Source organism: Crocuta crocuta, unplaced genomic scaffold (genome assembly GCF_008692635.1).
Source record: "Crocuta crocuta isolate KB4526 unplaced genomic scaffold, BGI_CrCroc_1.0 scaffold811, whole genome shotgun sequence".
NCBI lineage: Eukaryota > Metazoa > Chordata > Mammalia > Carnivora > Hyaenidae > Crocuta > Crocuta crocuta.
Window position 1 is genome coordinate 242,358 of NW_027530352.1, and position 25,938 is coordinate 268,295.

At 43.8% G+C, this 25,938-nt stretch overlaps 1 protein-coding gene across 4 annotated transcripts; it reads left to right on the forward strand.

The window, feature by feature from the left end:
• The first annotated feature begins 528 nt into the window (after nt 1-528).
• Nucleotides 529-25,365, forward strand: ZNF322 (zinc finger protein 322). Of its 4 annotated transcripts, none has more exons than XM_077765725.1 (4): nt 529-626; nt 762-860; nt 18,202-18,274; nt 21,016-25,365. In XM_077765725.1, the coding sequence occupies exon 4, from the start codon at nt 21,198-21,200 to the stop codon at nt 22,404-22,406; it is 1,209 nt and encodes a 402-aa protein (XP_077621851.1). In that variant the 5' UTR covers nt 529-626; nt 762-860; nt 18,202-18,274; nt 21,016-21,197; the 3' UTR covers nt 22,407-25,365. The 4 variants fall into 4 exon arrangements, with proteins under 4 accessions (XP_077621851.1, XP_077621854.1, XP_077621852.1 ...); XM_077765726.1 differs by having other exon boundaries at nt 538-606; XM_077765728.1 differs by lacking the exon at nt 18,202-18,274.
• Nucleotides 25,366-25,938: the final 573 nt, after the last annotated feature.

Consider the following 25,938-nt stretch of genomic DNA (forward strand, 5'->3'; position numbering starts at 1 on the left):
AGCAGCCCCCCCCCCCCTCGCCGGCCCGCGGCCCCCGCAGGGCAAGGGCAGCGGCCGAGCGGGTCTGGCACCCCCACCCCGACGGCGGACCCAAGACGGTCAATGAAAAGTTGAAAGAAGAGCAGCTCGCTATGGTCGCTGCTGGAGAGAATAGTAAACATTACCAGGCACTGTTGTTGGCGATCTGTATCTCTTCTGCTGGGGAGAAACCCAAGGGCATTGAGTGAAGTCAGCTCCCCCCCACCCCAGCATCTTTAAGGCAGAGATTGGTTATGTAGCACTCAAATGTGCAGAAGAATCTGGTTTTTAACCACTTCATAACTATTCTTGGAGAGCTGCATTGTGTATAACATGGTACCATACACGCATATCAACTATGGCTTGGAGTGTACAGTGGTAGAAGAAGGGGTCCTTGACCTTAGAGGTTGAGGTAATGCAAACAAAAAGAATTAGAACATTTTAAACAAACAAGTAAAATAAGACTCAGGAATTTCCTACGTTAAAGTTCGTAATTGTCCGGCAGGATTCTTGATGTTTTGCCTAGAGCTGGTTGGGAAGGACCTGATGGCCGCCAGTGGCAGGCGCCTCTTGCAGGAGAAACAGAATGTAAGCGAATGTGGGAAGAGGTAAGCTGTAGTCGAAGGGTGCTGACCAGACTGGGGAGTAAATGAGAGCAATACTTTGATGTCCAGCTCCAGAAAAAATACAGATTTCACACACACAGACACTATAAATTTCTGCATTATTGATTTTTCCTTTAGGAGAGGGAAGAATTGAGTGTTGTGAATACTTAATGGACCAGAGAGAGACCTTTTGAAGCCAAAAGGAAGACCGTCTTTTGAGTCGTCTTTGTTGTTACGGTAAGTGGCATGCCAGGTTGCATGTTTGTAGGTAAATTTGGTTTTGGGAAGGGGTGGGGGGGGGACTGAAGGCGGGGGACAAGAAGGACTGGGAGAAGGTAACGGGAAAAAGGGATTGATACTTACTTAGCTCCTGAGATAGCAAAGCGGGAAAACTGGATCCTGTTCTACTAACTTGAGTGTATTTTCTACTTCTTTCCACCGCGGGTTCTCGCAGTAGGCTCGTAGTAATTGCTGCTTTGTCGATTTGCAGGCCAGACAGGCAGTGTGCCCAAGTGCTTAGGCAGGCACTGTCGTTACAAGATCAAACTTTAAATCATGGCTCTTCTGCTTACTAGCTGTGAGTTCTTGGGTAATTATTGAACTGCCCTAAGCATCAGGTGTTCTATCCATTAGGTACAAATATTGGTATTAATACCTTTTTACAGAGTCGTTGGGAAGATTAAATGAGACAGTCCACGAGATCAATTAAAAATAAATGAAGTGGGGGGGACGCTTGGGGGGCTCAATCAGTTCAGTGTCCGACCCTTGATTTCAGCTCAGGTCACTATCTCACAGTTTTGTGAGTTTGAGCCCCGGGTCTGGCTCCGTTTGGGATGCTCTCTCTCCCTCCCTCTCCCTCTCCATCCCTCTCTATCCCACCTCCCTCCTCCTCCCTCACTCTGCTCCTCCCACTTTTCTCTCAAAATAAGTAAATAAACTTTAAAAAAGTAAAATAAATGGGGTAATGCCTAGCCTCAAGCCTGACACAGTAAGCATTATTTGTTTTTTAGATTAATGCTCAGTCAACTTGGTCTGCTTGTTCCATACATCCGTTAACTGTAAGGATAACCTTGAGCTTTGACGTTCTGTGCTGTTTCTCTGCTTGTACATGTATTGCCTGCCCGCTTACTCTGCACACTCTGAACCTACCTATGGAAGAGAGAACCAGTCTCTCCTAGGATGAGGGAAGAGAAACCTCTCGGAAGAGAGTGCCCTGAAGCTAAGGCTTGCAGCATATGTTTGAGTTTGCCACGTGGACCAGACAGGGCTGCCAGCCTCGCCTATTGCATTGCCAGGGGGGTTCTAAGAATTACGATGGCCCTTTTTTTTGTTGTGCTGTTTAGTCATATTTTTCATTCAATGGCGTATTCTGGATCTTGGGGATATTGCAGTGAACAAAAGACTAAGTCCTAACGGAAATTATATTCTAGTAGGAGAGAGACACAAATTAACAGGTATAAACTATATGCCACAGAGTTGGATGATAAGTGCTATGAAGAGAAGTGAAACAGGATAAGAAGACTCGGCTATTTTACATAAAGTAGTCCAGGGGGTGCCTCCTTTTGAGGAATTAATATTCAGAGACTTGAATCAAATAAGAAAGCGAGCCGCCTCGGGGAAGAGCATTCCAGACAGAGGGAGCAAGTGCCTGAGTTCTGAGGCAGCTTCGAGGCTGCGGGTGGGTGGAGGCATCACGGTACGTAGAACAGCGAAAACCGGGTTTTGTTCTGAGTGTGCTACGAAACAGTTCGAACATCTGGAGCTAAGGAGTGTCATCGTCTGCTTCGAGTGTGGACAGCCAGACTGTGTTTTATTTTCTAGGTGCTGACATGTAAAAGACTAAGCTGGGAGTAAGAAAATGATTTCCTTAGTTTTGAAGTTTTTTCTTCTTGGTGCCCCACATTTACTGGCTGCTTAGGGCAGATGCAGATATGCTACCCTGGGCTGATAGTCAGGAATACTCAGTTTCATTTACCAGCCTCTGGCCAGACCCAGAATTCTTTGTTTCCACTCTGCTCCCTTCTTGACCTTTGTAGTAATACACATTTTATCTTGTTTTTAGTTTTTAAATGTTTATTTTTTGAGAGACAGAGGGAGACACAGAATCCAAAGCAGCTCTAGGCTCTGAGCTGTCAGCACAGAGCCCGACACAGGGCCTGAACTCATGAACCGTGAGATCACGACCTGAGCCGGAGTTGGACTCTTAACGGACTGAGCCACCCAGGCTCCCCAGTAATACACACCGTAACAGACAGAACGTCCATCAACCCACCATCTTATACGAGCTCTTTGTCTATATGCCCGCATGTCTTTGCTTAGTTGTGAGTCCAAATTTTTCCTTTTCCTCCTCAAATTTCTCCATAAATGTTTTTCTAGTTTTTATATAATCTTCATATTCGTTATTAGCTGGTGAGTTACTGTTTATGATTTAGTTAATTAGTTTAAATGGACTTAGAGCAAGGCTTTGCACAAGAGGCAGGTACAGAGGATAGGCTCAGTAAATATTGGGGTTTTGTGTGTGTGAAGACGGAGTTAAGAAAATCATAGAACCTGTCGTGCATTGAGCATCTCCTGCTGCTGGGGCTCAAGCCGAGGCCTAGCGGCGGCGTCTCACTGTCAGGGCACCCCTGGAGGCAGGCCACGTGCCTGGCCTAGCTTATCCAAGGGGTAAGGGGAGCTGAAGGCGGCTCAGTGGTTCACCCACGTTCTTGGAGGAGCACAGTGGAAATCTGCACCGAAACCCGATTCCAGAACTTGAAGTTCAATTATAGCCAGCACAGCGTATCAACCCACTGCTGCCATGCTCTTTAAATACAAACTAAAATACCTTTTCATTTGGAAGTCATTTCAGACTTACAGGAAAGTTGCAGAATAGTACAGAGTGGTACTATACCCTGTGCCCAGTAGTCCTAATGTTAACCTGTCGCTGTGTTTGCTTTATGATTCTTTGTCTCTATGTTCACGTACCTATACATGTATACACATTTTTTCCCTGAGCTTTTTGAGAGTAGGTTATAGACATAATGATCCTTGTCTAACTGTGAGAGGATTAAGCCCTGAAGTCTTATGACATGCTAAGCCCTCAAGTCTTAAGAGACTTAAGCCCTAAAGTCCTAAGGTATGTAATGAATTAGCTGCTTTCTTATGCACGTACAGTGCTGCTGGCTACATGCCATTCTTGGGAGAACTGAAAAAATAGTTACTCAAGTCATTTTCTATGGGGTGTCATTCTTTCCTAGAGCCCCGACCGAGGAAGCCTGTCGTGAATACTCAGTAGTCCGTGTCCTAAAAACAAGGCTGCGCTCTCACCATGTCCGGAAATTAACACTCGTATCATATCATCTTATTCAAATTTAGCTCATTGTTCCACTAATGCCCTTTTCAGGAAAAGGAAAAGACTGGTTCTTGTAAAGATCAACCCACCATCCACCATTTCATTGAATTGTCATGTGGTCTTTTTTGTGGAACACGTATCCTCAGACTTTGTCTTTCATACTTTGACTTTTTTAAGAGTGTAGGCCACATACTTAGTAGCATTTCCTTCAGCTTGGGTTTGTCTGACGTTTCCTCATGATTAGATCCAGGTTGTACATTTTTGACAAGGTGGCATAGAGGTGTGTTCTATACGTTCTCTTAGCAGGCAGATTCTATACCACGTTACTGGTCATGGTGACTTTGATCACTTGGCCAACGTGGTGTCTTCTGGTTTCTGGGCTGTGAAACTACTCTTCTTGTGTCTATAATTGTTAAATATCTGGTAGGGAGATATCTTCAGAGTGTGTAAATATCCTGATCTCATAAACTTTATACCCACTAGAGTTTTACCTGAAATAATTCATATTCTTCTTTTGATTGGACATGGTGATTTTTAAAATCGCATCATTTCTTCTACTTTTAATTCTTGGCTTTTTAGTATAAGAAAAACTCCTTTCTGTATTTTTATTCACTTTTTAAAAATATGTATAGATTAATGGATTCTTACTGTGTTACTAACTTAGTACTGCTTATTTTGATGTTCTATTTGTTCTGGATTCATATAGTAGCAGCCCCTTTGGCCCAGCTCCTGGGTCCATCTGGCACATCGTCACCACTCTTTGAGCACTTGAGGTCCTCTGGGCTCATCCCGTACTTTCTAAAGCCTGGAATTAGCATTTCTCCAAGGAGCCCTGGTAGCTTGCAGCGGAGAATGGTGTTTTAGACAGTAAGACCTGAGAGTTTGGTATGCTAATTACTACTAGGATTTTATTCTTTCTGTGATCTGTCAGCAGACATTATTAGAAACATAAAATAAATATGCACTTTGACACATACATGCATTTCTGTGTTTTCTATATGTACTTTAAAAACGTGACCTCTGGGGCACCTTGGTGGCTCAGTCAGTTAAGCATATGACTTCGGCTTAGGTCATGATCTCACAGCTCGTGACTTTGAGCCCCACATCTGGCTCTCTGCTGTCAGCACAGAGCCTACTTTGGATCCTCTGTCCCCACCCTCCCCCACTTGTGTGCTCACTTTCTCTCTCAAAATAAATGAATACACTTAAAAAAAATTAAAAAAAAAACAACCTTGACCTCTTACTGATACTTCTAACTCCAGTTAAACACTGGAGTTCATTCTTGCCTTTCTTTTTTCTATATTTATAACTCCTTTCTCTGACAGTAAGGAATCTATGTGCCATTTTGCCCATAGTATATTTACTTATTTATTCAATCCTAGGATATACAGTAAGTAGTATATCTTCACCACCACGGAGGGAAGTAGCCCTACTACTTAGAGTTCTGCAACTATTTACAGTTCTTTTTCTCTTCAGCTTGAGTGTATATTCCTAGCACTGTATTAAAGTATTGTTTGAGTTATTTTTCTCCCTTCTGGGTGTTCTTCATTTCAAACACAGACTCATTTGTTTTTGTTTGTGTTACATTTTAACATTTTTCTCTGACATCTTGTCTTGTTTATTTATTGAATACGTGAAATATAACAATTGTAAAAGTAAAAATTTGTTAACAAAAATGTATAGTCACACAAAAAATGTATCTTCACAGACGTGTGACCCTTGTTCCCTGCGCCAGTTTACACCAATTCCTGGTGCTTTCAACCCCCTTTCACCTCCCCTGTAATGGGAACTACATCCCTGAGTGTCTTCTTTTACCTTTTCCAAAGTGCTCTGTGGCCAATGAAAACGTGTGACTTTTTAGTTTCTACTTCATTCTCACACAAAATGTAGCATTGTTTTTTCTTTTCTCTTTTTTTTTTTTTAAGAGTTGGGGAGGGGCAGAGAGAGAGAGAGAGAGAGAGAGAGAGAGAACTGCAAGCAGGCTCTGTACTGTCAGCNCGTTCCCTGCGCCTGTTTACACCAATTCCAATTTCCTGGTGCTTTCAACCCCCTTTCACCTCCCCTGTAATGGGAACTACATCCCTGAGTGTCTTCTTTTACCTTTTCCAAAGTGCTCTGTGGCCAATGAAAACGTGTGACTTTTTAGTTTCTACTTCATTCTCACACAAAATGTAGCATTGTTTTTTCTTTTCTCTTTTTTTTTTTTTAAGAGTTGGGGAGGGGCAGAGAGAGAGAGAGAGAGAGAGAGAGAGAGAACTGCAAGCAGGCTCTGTACTGTCAGCACAGAGCCCTATGCGGGGCTCAAACCCACAAACTGAGTGAGATCGTGATCTGAGCCAAAACCAAGAGCCAGATGCTTAACGACTGAGACACTCAGGCGCCCCGCAAAATAGCATATTTTTTTCCACTGCTGCTTTTTGAAATTTATGGTATATCTTGAAAATCTTTTCATGTCAATTCATAAGGTTTTCTTCATTCTTTCAAGTGCATAGTACTGCATTATACCAAGTTTGTTCAATCACTTTCCTTCATATGAGCATTTAAGTTGTTTTAAATATTTTCGTATTACAAACATTGCTATACTGAATAACTTCATGCTTGTATATTTTTAAATTGTTGGAGATGTTCCTTCAGAGTCGATTTCTAGAAATGGGATCACTGAGTCAGATATAAACGCATATCTAGTTTGATGAGCGTGGCCAAACTCCCCGCCAGAGGGCTGAATCCATTGGCCTCCCTCTAGCATCACGAGCGTGTCCGTTTCCCCACAGTTTTGACACAAAATGTCTTGTCATACTTTTCAATGGATGCCGGCCTGGTGGGTGAGAAACCATATTCACACACCTTTTTAAATTATTTCATTTTTTAAAATAGTCGTATTTTAGAGTACTTTTAGGTTCACAGCAAAATTGAGTAGAGAGTACATATACNCCCGCCCACCACCAGCCTCCCCAGCTACCGACGCCCGGGACGGGGGGCTGCGTTTCTTACAGTGGCTGAGCCTGTAGCCAGGATCCAGCATCACCCAAAGGCCTTGAGGGTTCATTCTCTGTGTTGTACATTCCGTGGGGGTGACAAATGCGTAATGGCGTCTGTACAGTGTCACACAGAAGAGTTTCCTGAAAACCCTCCATGTCCACTTATCCACCCTTCACCCTAACCCCCTGAAACCACTGATTTTATTTTATTTTTTTACTGATTTCAGAGTTTTCTTTTTCTAGAATGTCATGTACTTGGAATTGTACAGTTTGTGGCCTTTTCAGACTGGCTTCTCTCACTGAGCAGCGTGCATATAAGATTTCTCCCAGTCTTTCCCTGGCTTGAAGGCACATTTCTGTTTCAGCTCTGAGCAGCGTTCATCGTCTGGATGAATCACGGGCTGGGTGTCCTTTCACTGACCGAGGGACCTCTCCGGTGCTGCCGAGTTTTGGCACAGAGCTGCTGTAGGCAGGTGTTTGTGTGGACATAACGCTTGCAGCTCCTTTGCGTAAATACCAAGGAGCGTAGTTGCTGGGTCGTATAAGAGTGTGTTTAGGGGCACCTGGGTGGCTTAGTCGGTTAAGCGTCCGACTTTCGCTTAGGTCATGATCTCGCGGTTCGTGGGTTCGAGCCCCGCATCGGGTTCTGTGCTGACTGCCAGCTCAGAGCCTGCAGCCAATTTCAGAGTCTGTATCTCCCTCTCTCTCTGACCCTCCCCTGCTCACGCTGTCTCTCTCTCTCTCCTAGAAATAAATGAAAAAAAAAAATTAAAAAAAACAAAAAACAAACAAACAAACAAACAAAAAAGAGTGTGTTTAGTTTTGTGAAAAACCACGAGTGCGTTCCCAGCAGCAGTGGATGAGACTTCCCGTTGCTCCGCGTCCTCATCAGAATCTGGTGGCCATCAGTGTCCTGGATTTTGGTCATTGTAATTTATAGTGGTATCTCCTTTTAACTTACAGTTCCCTAATGACCTACAATGTGGAGCATCTTTTCAGATGCTTATTTGCTATCTGTCCGTCTTCTCTGGTGGACTGTCTGTCTAGATCTTTTGCCCTTTTTTAAATCAGCTTATTCCTTGTTGAGTTTTAAGAGTATACAAATGCATTGTATATGTTGTGTAACAGTACTTTATCAGATGTCTTTTGCAAATATTTTCTCCCAGTCTGTGGCTTCTCCCACTCTATCGCTTTAGACTGTGTCTTTTACAAAACAGAAGTTTTTAACTTTAATGAAATCCAGACTGTTACTTCTTTTATAGGTCATTCTTTTGGTGTTTCATCTAAAAAATCATCATTGTCTTTATTTCATCCCATGTTATCTTCTAGGAGTTTCATAGTTTTGTGTTTTACATTTAGGTCCATGACCTATTCTGAGTTAATTTTTGTGAAAGGTGAGAAGTGAGTCCATTTCACATTCTCGCAGGGGGATGTCAGGCAGTTCCAGCCCCATTTGTTGAAAAGACCATCTTTTTGCATTGTGTGGCCTTTGCTCTTTTGTTGAAAGATCAGTTGACTGTATCTATATGAGTCCATTTCTAGACTCTATTCCACCGATCTTTTTGTTCTTTTACCAGTACTGCATGGGTTACTGGAGCAGTGCAGTAAGTCTTGAAGTTGAGTAGTGTCCGTCCTTCAGTTTTGTTCTCTTGCAGTAGTCTGTTGGCTCTTCTGCGACTTTTGCTCTCTGTATAAACTTTAGAGTCAGTTTGTTGATATCAGTAAAATAACCTGGAGGGATTTTGACTGAAATTGAGTTCAACCTGTAGATCAAGTTGGGAAGAATTGGCGTCCTGACAATATAGATGTCCATGTATCCATGGAATTTCTGTTCATTTTATTTACTTTTCTGTTTCTTTCATCAGAGTTTTATGTTTTCATCATACATACACAAGTTAGATTAATCCATAAGTTAGATTGATACCTAAGTATTTCATTTTGCATAGGTGCTAATGATGTTGTGTTTTTAATTTCAAATTCATTGCTGGTGTGGAAGAAGGTGATTGCCTTTTGTATATTATCTTTGTATCCTGCATGCTTGCTATAATTGCTTAATTAATTACGGGGTTTTTGTTGATACTGTTGTATTTTCCACACTGACAATCATGTGATCTGGAAGTAAAGATAGTTTTCTATTTTTTCCCATTCTGTGTAATTTTAATTTCCTCTTCTTGTCTAACTGTATTATCTAAGACTCTCAGTATGATGATGAAAAGGAGGAGTAAGAAGGGACATCCTTACCTTTCTCCTCATCTTAGCCGGAAAGATTCTAGCTTCTCACCATTAAGTATAATATTTGCTATAGTTTTCTTGTAGTCTTTATCAAGCTTAGAAAGCTCCTATCTATTCCCAGTTATTTCATGTACTTTTAATTTGAATTTCTCTACATATAAGTGAGATTGAACATCTTTTCATGTGTTTAAGAAACATTTTTCGGGGCACCTGGGTGGCTCAGTTGGTTGAACATCCTACTTCGGCTTAGGTCACCATCTCGCAGTTCGTGGGTTCCAGCCCTGGGTCAGGCTCTGTGCTGACAGCCAGCTCATAGCCTGGAGCCTGCTTCAGGTTCTGTCTCCCTCTTTCTCTGACCCTCCCCTGCTCACACTGTGTGTGTCTCTGTCTCAGAAATAAATAAAATATTAAAAAAAAATTTTTTTTTTAAAAGAAACATTTTTCTATCTTTTTCGTGTATTGTCTTTTGCCTATTTTTCTATCAGGGTTTAGTGTTTTTTTCCTGAATTTTAGAGACCTTTATATAATAGATATTTTGTTCTTTTATCTCAAATTTATGTTACAGACATTTTCTCTTAGTTTGTCCATTGACTTTTGACTTTGTTCTTTCCTTTTTACATGTAAAATGTTTTTATTTTAGTCAGATGGCCAATCTTGTGTCATAGACTGAAAACCTTTCTGTACACTGAGGTTATCTATCTGTTTCAGTACCTGTGTGCTTTCACTTTGTAAATTCAGATCCCTGATCAGTTTGGAGTTGATTTTGGTATGTGATGTGGGGTATAGATCAAACTGCATCAGTTTTCATCCTGATGTACTGACATCATTTATTAAAAGCTCAGCATCTGGGGGGCGCCTGGGTGGCTTAGTCGGTTAAGCGTCCGACTTTCGCTTAGGTCATGATCTCGCGGNGCTCAGCATCTGGGAGGCTCAGTCAGTAAGTGTCTGACTCTTGATTTCTGCTCAGGTCATGATCTCACAGTTTGTGAGATCGAGCCCCAGATCAGGCTCTGCGCTGACAGTGCAGACCCTGCTTAGGATTCTCTCTCTCCTTCTCTGTCTCTCCCCTGCTCATGTGCTCTCTAAATAAACAAATATGTAAATAAATAAATAGTTCAGCTTTTCCCTTGTGGTTTGGGACATACCTTTATTATATACTAAATTTCTGTATATGTTCGTAACTGTTTCTGGATTTTCTATTCTATTTCACTATCTTTTTATGTATTCCTGTACCAGAATATTAACATTAGAGGCTTTGTAGTATATTTTACTGTCTCCTAGAGTTAGTCAACTCTCAGTCTTTCTTTTCATTGTTTCCTGGCGATTCTTCCGTGCTGGTTTTTCCAAGTCAACTTGAGTAATAACAGTAGCTCAGACATTCCTGATGTTTCTGTGAAGGATCAGAAAGGATGTACTTTAGGCTTTGGGGCCACATGGTCTCTGTTCAACTGTTTAACTCTGCTGTGTGTGAAAGAAGCCCTGGGCAATACGTTAATGAATAAGTGTTACCTTGTTCAGTAAAACTTTATGAAAACAGGCTGCAGGCCAGAATTGACCTAGGGGGGAATGGTTTCCCATGTTTGGTCTGGTTCCTCGAAGGAGTGTATTATTTTTGTTGCAGTTGCCTGAATTCATAAATCTTTTCAGGAGGAACCAACATCGTCATTATATCAAGTCGTTCTATCTAAGAACAAAACAGATCTTTCCATTTGTTCAGGTCTGCTTTTAGATCCTTCAGTAGTGTTCAAAAGTTTCCTTTTCTCTGTTTTATATAATTATGTATTTTTTAGTATTTCATGTTTTTTTGTTATTATACAAGGACTATTCTCTTATTGTTGTATACTCTAGTCAGTTATTTGTGTACAGAAAAGGGCTATTTGTTTCTGTGTGTGACTTGTATGTCCTGCTGCCTAACTGAATTTCTTTGAGTCAGTTTTAATGTTGAGTCTAGAGTTTTCTTTCTTTTTTTTCTCAGTTTATTGTCAAGTTGGTTTCCATATAACACCCAGTGCTCATCCCCACAAGTGTCCTCCTCCGTGCCCATCACCCCCCTCCCCACGCCCCGACACCCATCAGTCCTNCATGGGTTTTGGTGAATGGGATCAGTTTTTAAATTTCTCTTTCTGTTGCTTCATTATTGGTGTATAAAAATGCAACCGGTTTCTGTACGTTGATTTTGTACCCTGCAACTTTGATGAATTCATGGATCAGTTCTAGTAGGCTTCTGATGGAGTCTGTCGAGTTTTCTATGTAGAATATTATGTCATCTGAGAAAAGTGAAAGTTTGACTTCTTCGCTGCCAATTCTGATGCCTTTTACTTCCTTTTGTTGTCTGTTGGCTGATGCTAGGACTTCCAGCACTATGTTAAACAACAGTGGTGAGAGTGGACATCCCTGTCGTGTTCCTGATCTCAGGGGGAAAGCTCTCAGTTTTGTCCTGGTTGAGGATGATGTTAGCTGAGGGCTTCTCATAGATGGCTTTTATGATGTTTAAGTAAGTTCCTTCTATCCCGACTTTCTCAAGGGTCTTTATTAAGAAGGGATGCTGTATTTTGTCAAATGCTTTTTCTGCAATTATCTACAGGATCATATGGTTTTTATCTTTTCTTTTGTTGATGTGATGTATCACGTTGATTGATTTGCGAATATTGAACCAGCCCTGTGACCCAGGAATGAATTCCACTTGAGCGTGGTGGATAATTCTTTTTATGTGCTGTTGGATTCAATTTGCAAGTATCTTGTTGAGGATTTTTGCATCTGTATTCATCAAGGATGAATGTACTTCTCTTTTTTTGCTGGGTCTCTCTGGCTTGGGAATCAAAGTGCTGCTGGCTTCGTAGAATGAGTCCGGAAGTTTTCCTTCGATTTCTGTTTTTTGGAACAGCTTGAGAAGAATGGGTATTAAGTCTGATTTAAATGTCTGGTAGAATTCTCAGGGAAGCCGTCTGGCCCAGGGCTCTTATATTTTGGGAGGTTTTTGATAACGGCTTCAATTTCTTCACTAGTTACAGATCTGTTCAGATTTTCTATCTCTTCCCATGTGAATTTTGGTACTGTGTGTGTGTTTAGAATTTGTCCATTTCTTCTGAGTTGTCCAATATGTTGGCATATAATTTTTCATAGTATTCCCTGATAATTGCTTGTATTTCTGAGGGATTGGTTGTAATAAGTCCATTTTCATTCATGATTTTGTCTCTGTGGGTGCTTTCTCTTTTCTTTTTGAGAAGCCTGGCTTGAGATTTGTCAATTTTGTTTATTTTTTCAAAAAAAGAACAACTCTTGGGAGTGCCTGGGTGGCTCAGTCCGTTAAACATCCAGCTTCGACTCCAGTCATGATCTCATGGTTTGTGGGTGTGAGCCCCGTGTCGGGCTCTGTGCTAACAGCCAGCTCAGATCCTGGAGACTGTTGCACATTCTGTATCTCCCTCTCTCTCTGACTTTCCCTGCTCACGCTCTCTCTCTCTCTCTCTCAGAAATAAATAAATAAATATTAAAAAAAAAAAAAGTCTTGGTTTCATTGATCTGTTCAGATGTTTTTTGGGATTCTATATTGTTTATTTCTGCCCTGATTTTTATTATTTCTCTCCTCCTACTGGGTTTGGGGTGCTCTTGTTGCTCTCCCTCTAGTTCCTTTAGGTGAGCTGTTAGATTTTGTACTTGCGCTTTTTCTAATTTCTTGAAGTCGGCCTGGAGTGTAATGTACTTTCTCTTAGAACTGTCTTTGCCGCATCCCATAGAGTTTGAATTGTTATATTTTCATTTTCATTTGTTTCCATATAGTTTTTAATTTTTTCTCTAATTGCCTAATTGGCCCATTCGTTCTTTAGTAGGGTGTTCTTTAATCTCCATGTTTTTGGAGGTTTTCCAGACTTCTTCCTGTGGTTGATTTCAAGTTTCATAGCATTGTGATCTGAAAGCGTGCATGGTATGATTTCAATTCTTTTATATTTATTGAGGGCTGCTTTATGTCCCAGTATGTGACCTATCTTGGAGAATGTGCCATGCATACTTGAGAAGAAAGTGAATTCTATGGTCTCAGGATGTAGAGTTCTAAATATATCTGTCAAATCCATCTGGTCCATTGTGTCTTTAGTGATTTTCTGTCTAGTTGATGTATCCATTGCTGTAAGTGGAGTATTGAAGTTCCCTGCTATTAGCACATTCTTATCCATAAGAATGTTTCTGTTTGTGATTGTTTTATGTATTTGGGTGCTCCCGTATTTGGTGCGTAGACGTTTATAATTGTTAGCTCTTCCTGATGGATAGACTGTGTAATTATTATCTAATGCCTTTCTTCATCCCTTGTTACTACCTTTACTTTAAAGTCCCGTTTGTCTGATATAAGTATAGCTACTCCAGCTTTCTTTTGACTTCCAGGAGCATGATAGATATTTCTCCATCCTCTTACTTTTAATCTGAAGGTGTCTTCAGGTCTAAAATGAGTTTCTTGTAGACAGCAAATAGATGGATTTTTTTTTAATCCATTCTGCTACTCTGTGTCTTTTGATTCCAGCATTTAGTCCGTTTTAATTCAGTGTTATGATTGAAAAATATGGGTTTAGAGTCATCGTGTTCTTCGTAGGATTCATGCTTGTGGTGGTGTCTCTGGTACCTTGCGTTGCTTGCAACATTTCCCTCATAGAGTCTCCCTTAGGATTTCTTGTAGGGCTGGTTTAGTGGTGACAAATTCTTTCAATTTTTGTTTATTTGGGAAGACTTTTATCTCTCCTTCTATTCTGAATGCTGGATAGAGGATCCTTGGCTACATATTTTTTCTGTTCGTCACATTGAGGATTTCCTGCCATTCCTTTCTGGCCTGTCAAGTTTCAGTAGATAGGTCTGTCACCACTCTGATAGGTTTCCCTTTGTATATTAGGGCCCATTTATCACTAGCTGCTTTCAGAATTCTCTCATTGTCTTTATATATTGCCAGTTTCACTATGATATGTCACGCAGAAGATCAATTCAAGTTACCTCTGAGGGGAGTTCTGTGTGCCTGTTGGATTTCAACGTCCGTTTCCTTCCCCAGATTGGGGAAGTTCTCTGCTATAATTTGTTCATGGACTCCTTCAGCGCCTTTCCCTCTCTCTTCCTCTTCTGGAATTCCTATTATACGGATATTGTTCTATTTGATTGTATTGCTGAGCTCTCAAACTCTCCTTTCGTGTTCCTGGATCAGTTTATCTCTCTTTTTCTCAATTTCCTCTTTTTCTATAATTGTATCTTCTAATTGATCTATTCTCCTTTCTGCCTCTTCAGTCCATGCATTGGACGCCTCCATTTTATTATGCCCTTCATTTATAGCATTTTTTTATTCATCACAACTATTTTTAAGCTCAATAGTCTTTGTAGCAGTAGTTTCTCTGATGTCATTCATGCCTTTTTCAAGCCCAGCGATTAATTTTATAACTATTGTTCTAAATTCTTGTTCAGTTATGTTGCTTATATCTGTTTTGAACAGTTCTTTAGCTGTCATTTCTTCCTGGAATGTCTTTAGAGGAGAGCTCTTCCGTTTTGTCATTTTGGTTAGCTTTCTGTCTCTTGTTAGTTTTAAAAGCTTGTTATGCACTCTGCACCTGCGAGTACTGCTGTATTAAAGTAGGCTCTTTGACTGTCCAGGGCCTGTCTGCTCAGGAAGTGTTCTTTGAATGGTGTCTCTTGGTCTCTCTTGTTGAGACTTTGGTTATTTTATTTCCCTACTCTTAGAGGGACTCTTCACTATGTGTACTTTGGCTTGTTTCTTGAGGTAGCCCTCAAAATCCTGGGGAGTGTTAGTTTGCAGTCTGGCCTCAGTACACCAAGGGCACGAAGAGCTGAATAAAAAGGCAGACCACTCCAGATGGGTGGGTGGCAGGGTTAATAAGCAAGGGAAACGACACGTGGTCCTTAGCAAGTGGATCTTAGAACCTGCCTGCCAGAGGGGCGCCTGGGTGGCTTAGTCGGTTAAGCGTCCAACTTTCGCTTAGGTCATGATCTCATGGTTCGTGGGTTCGAGCCCCGCGTCGGGCTCTGTGCTGACTGCCAGCTCAGAGCCTGGAGCCTATTTCAGAGTCTGTGTGTCTCTCTCTGACCCTCCCCTGCACACGCTGTCTCTCTCTCTCTCCTAGAAATAAATAAAAATATTAAAAAAAAAAAAAAAAAAAGAACCTGCCTGCCAGAATCTTACCGGTTTGTAAAGAGACTTTAATATTCATTCATGTATATTCTGCACAGGGTCTCCACAACCCTTACTCTCTCAAGGTTATCTAGTGTTTTCTAAGTGTGCTTTCATACTTCTCCAAACAAATAACAATTTTATCTCTTTGCAGATATTAAGCCTCTAATTGATTTTTCTTTTCTAATTGCATTGGCCAGTACTTCCAGGTCAGAGTTTAATAACAGAGGAGATAGTGGGTCATTCTTGACTTGTTCCTGATCCTGTTGGAAATGACTAGTATTTCTCACTTTGGTACTGGCTGTAAGACTAAGGAGTGTGTATTTTATCATTTAAAAGGAAGTATTCGTATAAAAACTAAAAGGAAGTATTCATTAATTCCTACTTTCTTGAGCAGTTTCATCAGGCATGCATGTTGATTTCTGTTGTGAGTTCCTTCAGCATCTATGGAGATAATCCTGACTCTTCCACATAGATCTGTTAATATGCAGTATTATATTAATGGATTTGCTGATACTGAACAAATCTTGCATTACTTGAATAGCTCCCACTTTTGTCATTGTATATTACTTTCCTTAACGTGATGTTGGATTTTTGTTAGTATTTTTCGCACTAATACTGGGCAACAAAAACATTTTTATACTCTTCGTGCGGTTTAGTTGGCAATGTTAAACTATCTTCACAAAAGAATGAGAAATTTTGTTTATTTTTAGTGCTCTGAAAGATATTTATGAAGCATTAGGTTTATTTGGCTTGTGAATTCGTTAAAATACCCTTATGAAATAATCTAGGTCCAGGGGCGTCTGGATGGCTCAGTTGGTTGAGTGTCCAGCTTTGGCTGAAGTCATGATCCCACAGTTTGTGGGTTCAGTTCGGGGCCTCTGCTGACAGCTCAGGGCCTAGAACCTGCTTTGGACTCTGTGTCTCCTTCTCTGCCCCTTCCCTCACTTGGGTTCTCTCTCTCTCTCAAAAATAAATTAACATTAAAAATTTAAACAAAATTTTTTTTAAATGGGCAAGTCAAACTCCTTCTCATTTATTCATATGGTTGATATGTTGGTCTCAGCACAATCATATTATTTATACTTGTTTTTTCAACTACTTGTGTTTTCATTGCTCTTTCATTAAAAAAATCTTTAGGGGCACCTGGATGGCTCATGATCTCATGGTTTGTGGGTTCGAGCCCCGCATCCAGCTCTGTGCTGACAGCCCAGAGCCTGGAGCTTGCTTCGGATTCTGTATCTCCCTCTTTCTCTTACCCTCCCCTGCTCATGCTCTGTCTCTGTCTTTCAAAAATAAACAAACATTTTAAAAGTAAATTAATTAAAAATAAATAAAAATAAAAAAATTTTTAGAATGTTTGATTTTTCTTATAATAGCTACCTTTGAACATAGATATTTGTAATGCCTTAGTACCATTTTCTCATTTAGCCTTTAATTAACTGTTTTTTCAGTTTTGGTAGTATCCCTTAACTCCTGCCTGCCATTAATATAATAACCAGTGAGGCTATTTCAGTTTGTTGTTGAATCTGATGCAGGGCTCAGTCCCACAAACCGCGAGATCATGACCTGAGCTGAGATCAAGAGTTGGTCACTTAACCAACTGAGTCCTACAGGTGCCCCTATTATGCATTTTTATTTTCCTTTTTTCTTTATTTTTAATGTTTTATTTATTTTTGAGACAGAGACAAACAGAGCAGGAGTGGGGGAGGGGCAGAGAGAGAGGGAGACACAGAATCCGAAAGAGGCTCCACGCTCTGAGCTGTCAGCACAGAGCCTGATGTAGGGCTCGAACCCATGAACCCTGAGATTGTGACCTGAAACAAAGTCAGACGCTTAACCGACTGAGCCATCCAGGTGCCCTTGTTTTCCTTTTTTCTAAAAAAACCTTTTCCGTCATCTTGAAGGACCTTAAATTCCTCTCTGTTCCTTTTGTCCTTCACGGCGCAGCGCTGCCTGCCTGTGTGGGCCTGTGCGGAGCCGGGCCGGGACTGCTAGAGCGAACAGCAACGACAGTCATCAGCTCCCCGCTGGTTGGGCTGCCTGGAAGTTCGGGTCTTCCCTGACCTTTGTACTGTGTACTTTTCAGGCTTCTCGGGTAGCTGGCTTGTGCTTCCTGTCCAGGTTTCAGGAACATTCTGAGGGGGGGCCCAGGACAGCCTGTGTTTACCCCGTCTTAGCCAGAGCTCGAGCCAGGTCCCTGGAGTAGTGGCAGCTCCAGACCGGCTGTCACGCAGAGGCCCGTGTATTGTCTGGCTCTGAGCACTTCCGCTCTTGCTTCTGATCCCCAGCGGCGGGACCCGCAAGGGACCTAAAGCCTCAGTGACCGGGTCAGGCAGGTCTGGCTGCCGAGGGCTGGAGTCGGGGCACTGGCCTGGCACTCTGACTCTGGTGCCTGTCATCAAGCGGCCCCTGTATTGCGCGCAGCCGAAACAGAAGGCAGCGGGGCCGGGGCAGGGGGTGGCCTCGATGCCCCGGAGCGGGTGGCCCATCCACCACCAAGGAGGGGCGCCCAGGGCACAGCTGTGGCCTTCTCTGTGCACCTTGTCCCCACGGCTGTGGAGGAAGCGGCCTCCGTTCCTGTGGCCACGGTGTCGCCGTCACACGTGTCTCCCCTGAGATTCGGCCTTGGGGGCCTCCCCTTCCCCGAGGAGGCCGCCGCTTGTGCAGATCGTTTTCAGATTCTTGGCGCCTTTCTGGAGAGGCCCACGGATGGCTTAGGACGACCGTTAGTCTCTCCCGCATTGAATGGAGGACATCATAGGGGAAAACCCATCTGCTCTTTCTTAAGAAAACTATTACCATTTTCGGGGTTGTTGAGGGGACCACTCTGGTGCCAAGTCAGCTCATTTGTCACTGTCTTCGTCTTGTGTCTTACAGAAGGCCATCCGCTGAGAGAGATTGGCCCGGCGGGCCCAGGAAGCACGGCGCTCTCCCCGCAGCTAGCTTCCAGGTAGGCGCCGCGCCCAGGCCTTGCCGCGAGCCCCCCGGCACAGCGGCACCTGGACCCCTCCTTTCCCGCGGGGACACAGGCCGCTGGGGAAGGGGTCCCTTCCTTTCCCAGAGACCAGACTGGGAGGGCAGAGGCCCTGGCGAGCACAGGTGAGGACAGCTGGGTAGCCAGTGGGACGTACGGGACGCGGGACAGTGAGGGAGCCGGTGGGGGAAGTGGCCGCAGGGTTATTAGCAGCACCGAGGTGATGACAGCTGGTAGGGTAAGCAGGGCCGCGGTGAGCCCCGAGGGGGACGCAGAAGGACCTCCCCTGTTGTCTGTCTGGGCTGTTTGCTGGTTTTTAAAGAGAGCGGGAAAGGGGAGGGCAGAGAGGGAGAGAGAATCCCAAGCAGGCTCCGCTGTGCTTGATCTCAAGATGCTGAGATCATGACCCTGAGTTATGACCTGAGTGGAAATCAAGAGGCAGAGTCTCAACCGACCGAACTCCCAGGGGCCCCACATTCTGTTGTTTTAACACGAGTTTGCTGGCCGTAGGGTGGAGAGTCCGAGTGTAGGGAGGGTAGTACCAGGAGGGTGGCCTCTGTTCTGGGGCCAGTGACAAAATGCCACAGACTGAGTGGCATAAACAGCAGATTTATCTTCTCCCAGTTCTAGAGGCTGGAGGCCCAAGAACCGAGCATTGGGCTTACTTGCTTCTGAGCTCTCCCTTGGCTCCAGGCTGGACTCTCGTTTTGGGAATGGAGCCAGCGCACCTGTCGCTGGCTCAGTGTGGGGTGTGAGGGAGCGGGTCACAGGATGACACCAGGCTTTGGCCTGAGTTCCTGAAAGAACAGGAAGTGAGATCGGGCGGATGGGGGGTGGAGGAGGCCCAGGTTTCTGCTCCACTGCGCGCCTGTGCTGAACTTCTCCTTGACCGTCAGTGAGGCAAGAGCAGTCGTCTACGAGGCATTTGGTTCCAAACCCTAGTGAATAAGAAACTTCAGGCTTGGGGGTTGGTGATGGTGGCCGCGGCATACACTCTAGCACTCAGTACACCGTGGGTCATCGTTAGTAGTTTCTGGCTTTTTCTGAAGAGGCCCCTGGTTCATCAGTGACTGCAGTGAGTGTCCCTGGATGCCCGGCATGGCAGACACCTGGTTAGCACTCTGAGACGCGCTCACAGGGCTCAGCGAGGGGAACTCTGACGCCCAGCGTGTTGGTGAACAATAGAAGGATATTCGTTCTATCATGAGGTTCGCTCTTAAGACACTTTACTCGGTGGCGGAGGTTCATGTGATGGAACAGGTTTATGCACTTATTTCCTAGGATATCTGTTATCAGGGGAACAGAGGGAAACCATCTTGGAGCGTAAGGAATTCTTAACGCAACTGTGAGACTCATCTGGAACTTGTAATTTGGACCAAAACAAATGTAGTGTCTACAGTGGTGTTGTAGATCATGACGACGTGATAGAATACTTGAAATCTAGGGTGTGTGGTTGCTGTATGTAGCACGAGCGTGCTGTCCCTCGTCAAGCTCGCCTCCTTCCCCTGCTCCGAGCTGCTGACTTCACTGCCCTGGCGGCCATGGGTCACGCCTCTCCCTCGCTCTCTCCCTCTGCACTGGTTGTAACCCCGCACTTCTGTGAGCCTGTGTCTTCACTCAAGAAGCCGCACTCACGACATCCCCCCCTTCCATTCCATTTTCTCTTCTCCCTAAAACTAAACATTAGAACTTTTTTGAGTTGACATTTGAAGCCGTGGTATTTCTTCTTATGTTTACAAATAGGGGTGCCTGGGTGGCTTAATTGGTTAAGCATCCGACTTTCGTTTAGGTCATGATCTCACGGTTCGTGGGTTCGAGCCCCGCGTCGGGCTCTGTGCTGACTGCCAGCTCAGAGCTTGGAGCCTGTTTCAGTCTGTGACTCCCTCTCTCTCTGACCTTCCCCTGCTCACGCTGTCTCTCTCTCTGTCTCTCTCCTAGAAATAAATTAAAAAAACATTTAAAAAAAACATTTATGTATTTACAAATAATTTTTTTTTTTTATTATAAGAGCCGTCTCTGTGCCTTGCACATGGGAGTTTACATATTGTCGCATGGAAATTGGAAGAATGATCAGCAGATTGATGAGACAGGAAGTCATTCATCTTCTAGATCCCTTAGGCTCCTTACTTTGTCTGAACTCAGGTGGCCACTCATGCTTCTGCTGCCGGAGCCGTTTTGGTTTGGGTTCTGGTCTGTTACACTACTAGCGTGCTATACGCAGCCCTCATGCACTTCTCATTTCACATGAATATGCAGACCCCTGGTCCGCACATCACAGTTGAGGAACCGTGGGCCCTGTCCCCAGAAGAACGTACGTACACCAAATAACATGTGCATCAGCGTTTTCATAGGTTATTTCAGGTGTCTGTAGATGCAAAATAAAAACTTATCTTCCGGCTTTGAGCACCTGCTCTGTGCCCTGAGGAGCTGTGAGGCTTGTCTTGATTACTCAGTTGAAGCGAGGGGTGGTGAAGAACCCATTTTGAGATCACTCAGGTTCATAAAAGAAATAATCCTTCCTGGCCTTTCCCCCAGATGTGTTGCTGATGAGTTTTGTATTAGAAAAGAAGAAAATCAACCGATTTCAACCCTTGTAAAAACTAGAGCACTCACGGACTCTGATGGAGAATTTCTGTCTTTTCTGCAGGGACTTTTAACTTTGAACATTCTTTTCTTAGTCATAGGAATATAAATAATGTTTCTTCTTTGTCTCACAGGGTTGGAAATACCGAGTAAGGAATTAGTGTATAGGATGCTGGGAACTTGTAGAGATGAACCACTCGTGACTGAAAGGCCTAGAACCGATGTGTCTTTCAAGTTCTTACCACAAAGACCGCTATGAAGAAGATGATGGGTCAGGAAGACCAGTGGAAAACTCCCTAGGAGAGAGCCATAGAAAATGTACGCTTCAGAAGACAAAGATAAGCAGAGAACTCAGAAAAGGAAAATATATCATGTATGCCCTCAGAAGGGTAAAAAGATATTTATTCATGTGCATGAGATTTCTCAGCTAGACGATCAGCTGTACCAGTGCCTTGAACGTGAGCAAAACTTCTGTGAACACTTAGCTCTTATTATGTGTGAGAGATCCCATCCTGGGGAGAAACCTTACAGATGTGATATGTGTGAGAAAAGCTTCATCCAAAGCTCAGATCTTCTCTCACACCAGAGGATCCACAATTACGAGAAACCTTATAAATGTAGCAAATGCGAGAAGAGCTTCTGGCACCACCTAGCCCTGTCAGGACACCAGAGGACACACGCAGGTAAAAAATTCTATACGTGTGACATCTGTGGCAAGAATTTCGGCCAGAGCTCCGACCTGCTTGTCCACCAGCGAAGCCACACGGGCGAGAAGCCGTATCTGTGTAGCGAGTGTGATAAATGCTTCAGCCGAAGCACAAACCTCATAAGGCACCGAAGAACTCACACAGGTGAGAAACCGTTTAAGTGTCTGGAGTGTGAAAAGGCTTTTAGTGGGAAATCAGATCTTATTAGCCACCAGAGAACTCATACTGGTGAAAGGCCCTACAAGTGTAACAAGTGTGAGAAAAGTTACCGACACCGTTCAGCCTTCATTGTTCACAAGAGAGTTCATACTGGGGAGAAGCCCTATAAGTGTGGCGCCTGTGAGAAGTGCTTTGGCCAGAAATCAGACCTTATTGTACATCAGAGAGTCCATACAGGTGAGAAGCCGTATAAATGCCTGGAGTGTATGAGAAGTTTTACGCGGAGCGCTAACCTCATCAGGCATCAGGCAACTCACACTCACACTTTCAAATGCCTTGAATATGAGAAAAGTTTCAGCTGTAGCTCAGACCTCATTGTGCACCAGAGAATTCACATGGAAGAGAAACCGCATCAGTGGTCTCCATGTGAGAGTGGCTTCCTCCTAGGCATGGACTTTGTTGCCCAACAGAAAATGAGAACTCAGACAGAAGAGCTGCGTTATAAGTACAGCGTGTGCGATAAAACCTTCCACCAGAGCTCGTCCCTTCTGCAACATCAGACAATCCATATTGGTGAGAAACCGTTCATCTGTAATACGGGTGAGAAAGGTCTTGAGCTCAGCCCTCCCCATGCATCCGAAGCCTCACAAACGTCTTGATCGGACAAAGTGTTATAATACCATAAAAAGTGTATGTACATGTCCGAGAACTCCCAAGATAAAGGACTCTAGGCAAATCTCAGACTTTCCTGAGAGCTCAGACTTCATTGGGGACCAGAGAATGCAATTGTGGGAAGTTGAGAAATGGTTTGCCCAGAGAGCCACCCTAGCAGGAAACTTTACCAGTCACTCCAGTGAGAAACCTTACGAACGCCCTGAGTTTTGGAAAAGCTGTAGTCCAAGCTCATATCTGATCACCCACAGGGGGATTCGTACAGGTGGGAAACCTCCCAAATGCAGTGAGTGTGAGAGAACTTTCTAGCAGCGCCCACCCCTCCTCGTCCCAAGAGAATTCACACCAGAGGACTTTCTAAATGCCGTCAGCGTCAACAGAGCTTCAGACAGTATGCACCTCGCATCGGATGTCAGAAAGCCCACAGTGGGGAGAAACCCCAGCCAGTGTGTAAAAAACTTCTAACAGAACTATGACTTTCTTACTCTTCAGAGAAGCCATACTGGTGAAAGTGTGTCTATTTGTCTTGAATGTGGTGAATCCATTCATTGGGAGAGCCTTCTTGGGTTTGCACCAAAGAAACCCAGTCTGAGGAAAGACCTTACAGAGTCTCTGAGAAGAACTTCTGTCAGCAGTCTGCTCTTGTGGTATACCGGGGAGCTCACATAAGTGAAAAAGTCCCTTGAGTCTGAAAAAAGCCTTGCTAGAAACTCTCCTACCTTATTGGGTCCCAAAGGACGTACTTGGCAGACAACTTTTTGCCAGTGAGAGACCCGATTGTGGACTGTGTACATACAATAGGTATGAAGAGAACTGCTCTCATAGTTAGTTGGCCCATACGGTAGAGGGGACTTTTAACGGAGTCGGTATGTAAACAGGTGTTTAGATCCCCAGGAACCCGTCCGGGGTGGGGGGTGGGGGGGCGAGGGCAAGTCGCGGCAGGCCTCATGGGTAACTCAGGTAAAGATGCTTTTCTTTTATCTGAACCACTTAATGATTACTTTACTTTCGCTTTTTAAAATTTGGAAGTCCAATAAAGGAAAGGACGTAACCTTGTGATAGAAGGTGTGACGTGTTACTGTTGGGGGAAAGGATTATGGTGACTTTGCCTCTGTCCCTTTTATTATTCTTGACCAGAATGAGGACTAGCATGTTGACAGTAGCCTGGGAACCATTGCTGGTAGTGAAAAGAACTGAAGGGCCAGGGAATAGTTGCACTAGATCAAAATTTCCCCCAAAGCTCCCCCTTCGGAGGGCCAGTGACATAGAGGCAGAATACTCAGCTTTTGTCCTGTAGTGTGAGTTGAGGCACCGCCTCCAAAGTTTCCTTTCCCTGAAACATCTTTGAGATGGTCACTGATGCTTGGAATCTCAGCTTGAGAGGTGGATTTCTTTCCAACTAGAAATGCACATTTCAGCAGATTGTCGTGATGTTGTTAGCGTCTGTTGGGACTTCATCGCGTCTCTTTCAGTGAGAAGCTACGCGCTCCAGCTCCTCACAGAATGATTAAGGGAAACCAAAAGAAAGGTTTAAGCCTGAGCAGGCACAGAATAGAACGCCTAATGATGCATTATTAATGGAGGAGCTAAACTTCTCGATTCTGAGTATCCCGACTCCAGAGCTGGCGTTCTTGTCACTCCGTTATCCCGCTGTTTGTAGCAAATCAAGCCCCATAACGACCCACCTTTCGTTTATTTCAGAGTTCTGCCAAGGAAAGAGAGAATACTTTTATTCCCAGAGAAAGGGTTGCAGTCACAACACAAGGTATCCATTTGGCTTGGGATGTAGGATTCTAAGTGCTAGAAGGGAAAATTAGTTGGCAGATTCATCAGAGGTTTAAGGATGAGCACGTGCCTGCAATTTGCCAGGATAATTATGATTATCTTTAACATTCTCTAGAAATATTGTAATCAATCCAGGGATTATAAATGGACAATTCTGAGGGTTTTTTTCCTTCTCTCAGATTAAAAGACATTCAGTATAAATACTTAAGATTCCTACAGTATCTGGGACTGTAGACTGATGAGTAAATATGTTGTTGCTAGTGCCGTTCTCTGGTTTAGTTTTTAACAAGTCCCTGCCCTGCAGAGAGCGCTGCCATTCGGACTCGTGGGTGGCCGGCCGCTACCTTGTGTGTGGCTCTGAGCTTTGATCCTAGTGACTGGCTGGTGATCTTGAAAACCTTAGGGTCAGTGGATGGAGCATATGGTGGTAATAAGGAATCTGATTCTAGGGGATTTTGTGTGTGTGTGTGTGTTTGTTTTTGTTTTTTTGGAAAACAAATGCTGGAAGTTTATTCGATCTGATGTGTTTTGGTAATTTTCTTAAGTAGCTCTTACACCATGAGAAGTTGCCCAGTGTGATAAAACACGCAAGATGTATCTGTTTCTCTTTGGTGCAAACCGTGCCCATCACTAGTGTATGTTTCACAATTGTGATACTTAAAATAGTATGGGGTGTGTGGCCTGGTGGTGCTGACAGTCCTTGTGGCTGCTTGTGAGTCGTTGGAACTTGGAGAAGGGGCGGAGTTTGTATCCTTGGCAGGGCGGTGACTTGCCCCTTGTTTCAACTAATCTTACAGGTAATTGTCTCTAGTCTTTAAGTAAATTGAGGATGGACCATCCCTCAAAAGGAGAACGTTAGGGGTATGCGACAGGTCTGAGGGTGAGGGCTTTTACCTGGGGGGGGAAGGTGTTGGTGTTATTCAGAGAGCAGAACCTGAGGTTGGAGAGGCCAGCTTGGGAGCCTGTAAGCAGAACTAGAAGGTCACTTCTGGGAGGGACAGAGGCTCTCTTGTGACAGTGCCAACCGAAATCTACCTCAGGTAAGTAGAGTACCTTTCAGGATCTCAGACCAAACGGGACACTTGTATTCAGTCCATGTATTCCTATGCTTTAATGTTTTCGTTTTCCCTTACTTCTTAAATAAACTTCTATTCTGAAAAACTGTTTTCGTCTCTACTCTGCTAAGAAAAGGCATTTCCCCTACGCTTGCTTTAGAGTAAAGCCGATAGGGAGGAATCCTTCCACTGCGGATACATATATATCAAATCATTGCAGTGCACACGTGAATATCTTACAATGCTGCCAATTAGACCTGAATTAAATACACAAAACAAAGGGATAGTGTCGACATTCACACGGGCCTTAGGCCTGGTAGAGGTGGTCGCAGCCATTAGAACATCTCTAGAGTTATGGAAGTTTTTGAGGCCAAAGCGGAGAAGTGAACGGAAACCTGGGTGGAATATTCTCTGCTCTGCTGTGGAGGTGGGAGCCTTCCGGAGCCTCCCCCCGCGCGTTACCTAAATCCCACGGAAGACAGTTACCGCTTAAACTGACCGTATTTGGGGCTAAAATTCCGTGACAGCAAAAGATCTGTCGTTACGTGAGTAACCTGCAACCTCACAGTCCAGACAATGTGGAATTTGCAGTCCCCAGTCCACCTCCCCCCGGTGGGGGCGGGGCAGGGGGCGGAGTCAGCGGGGAGGGGGCGGAGTCAGCGGGGAGGGGCTGGGTCTC

Excerpts from the sequence above, each read along its gene's own strand:
- ZNF322 (XM_077765725.1), top strand. The coding sequence starts at position 21,198 with ATGTACGCTTCAGAAGACAAAGATAAGCAGAGAACTCAGAAAAGGAAA.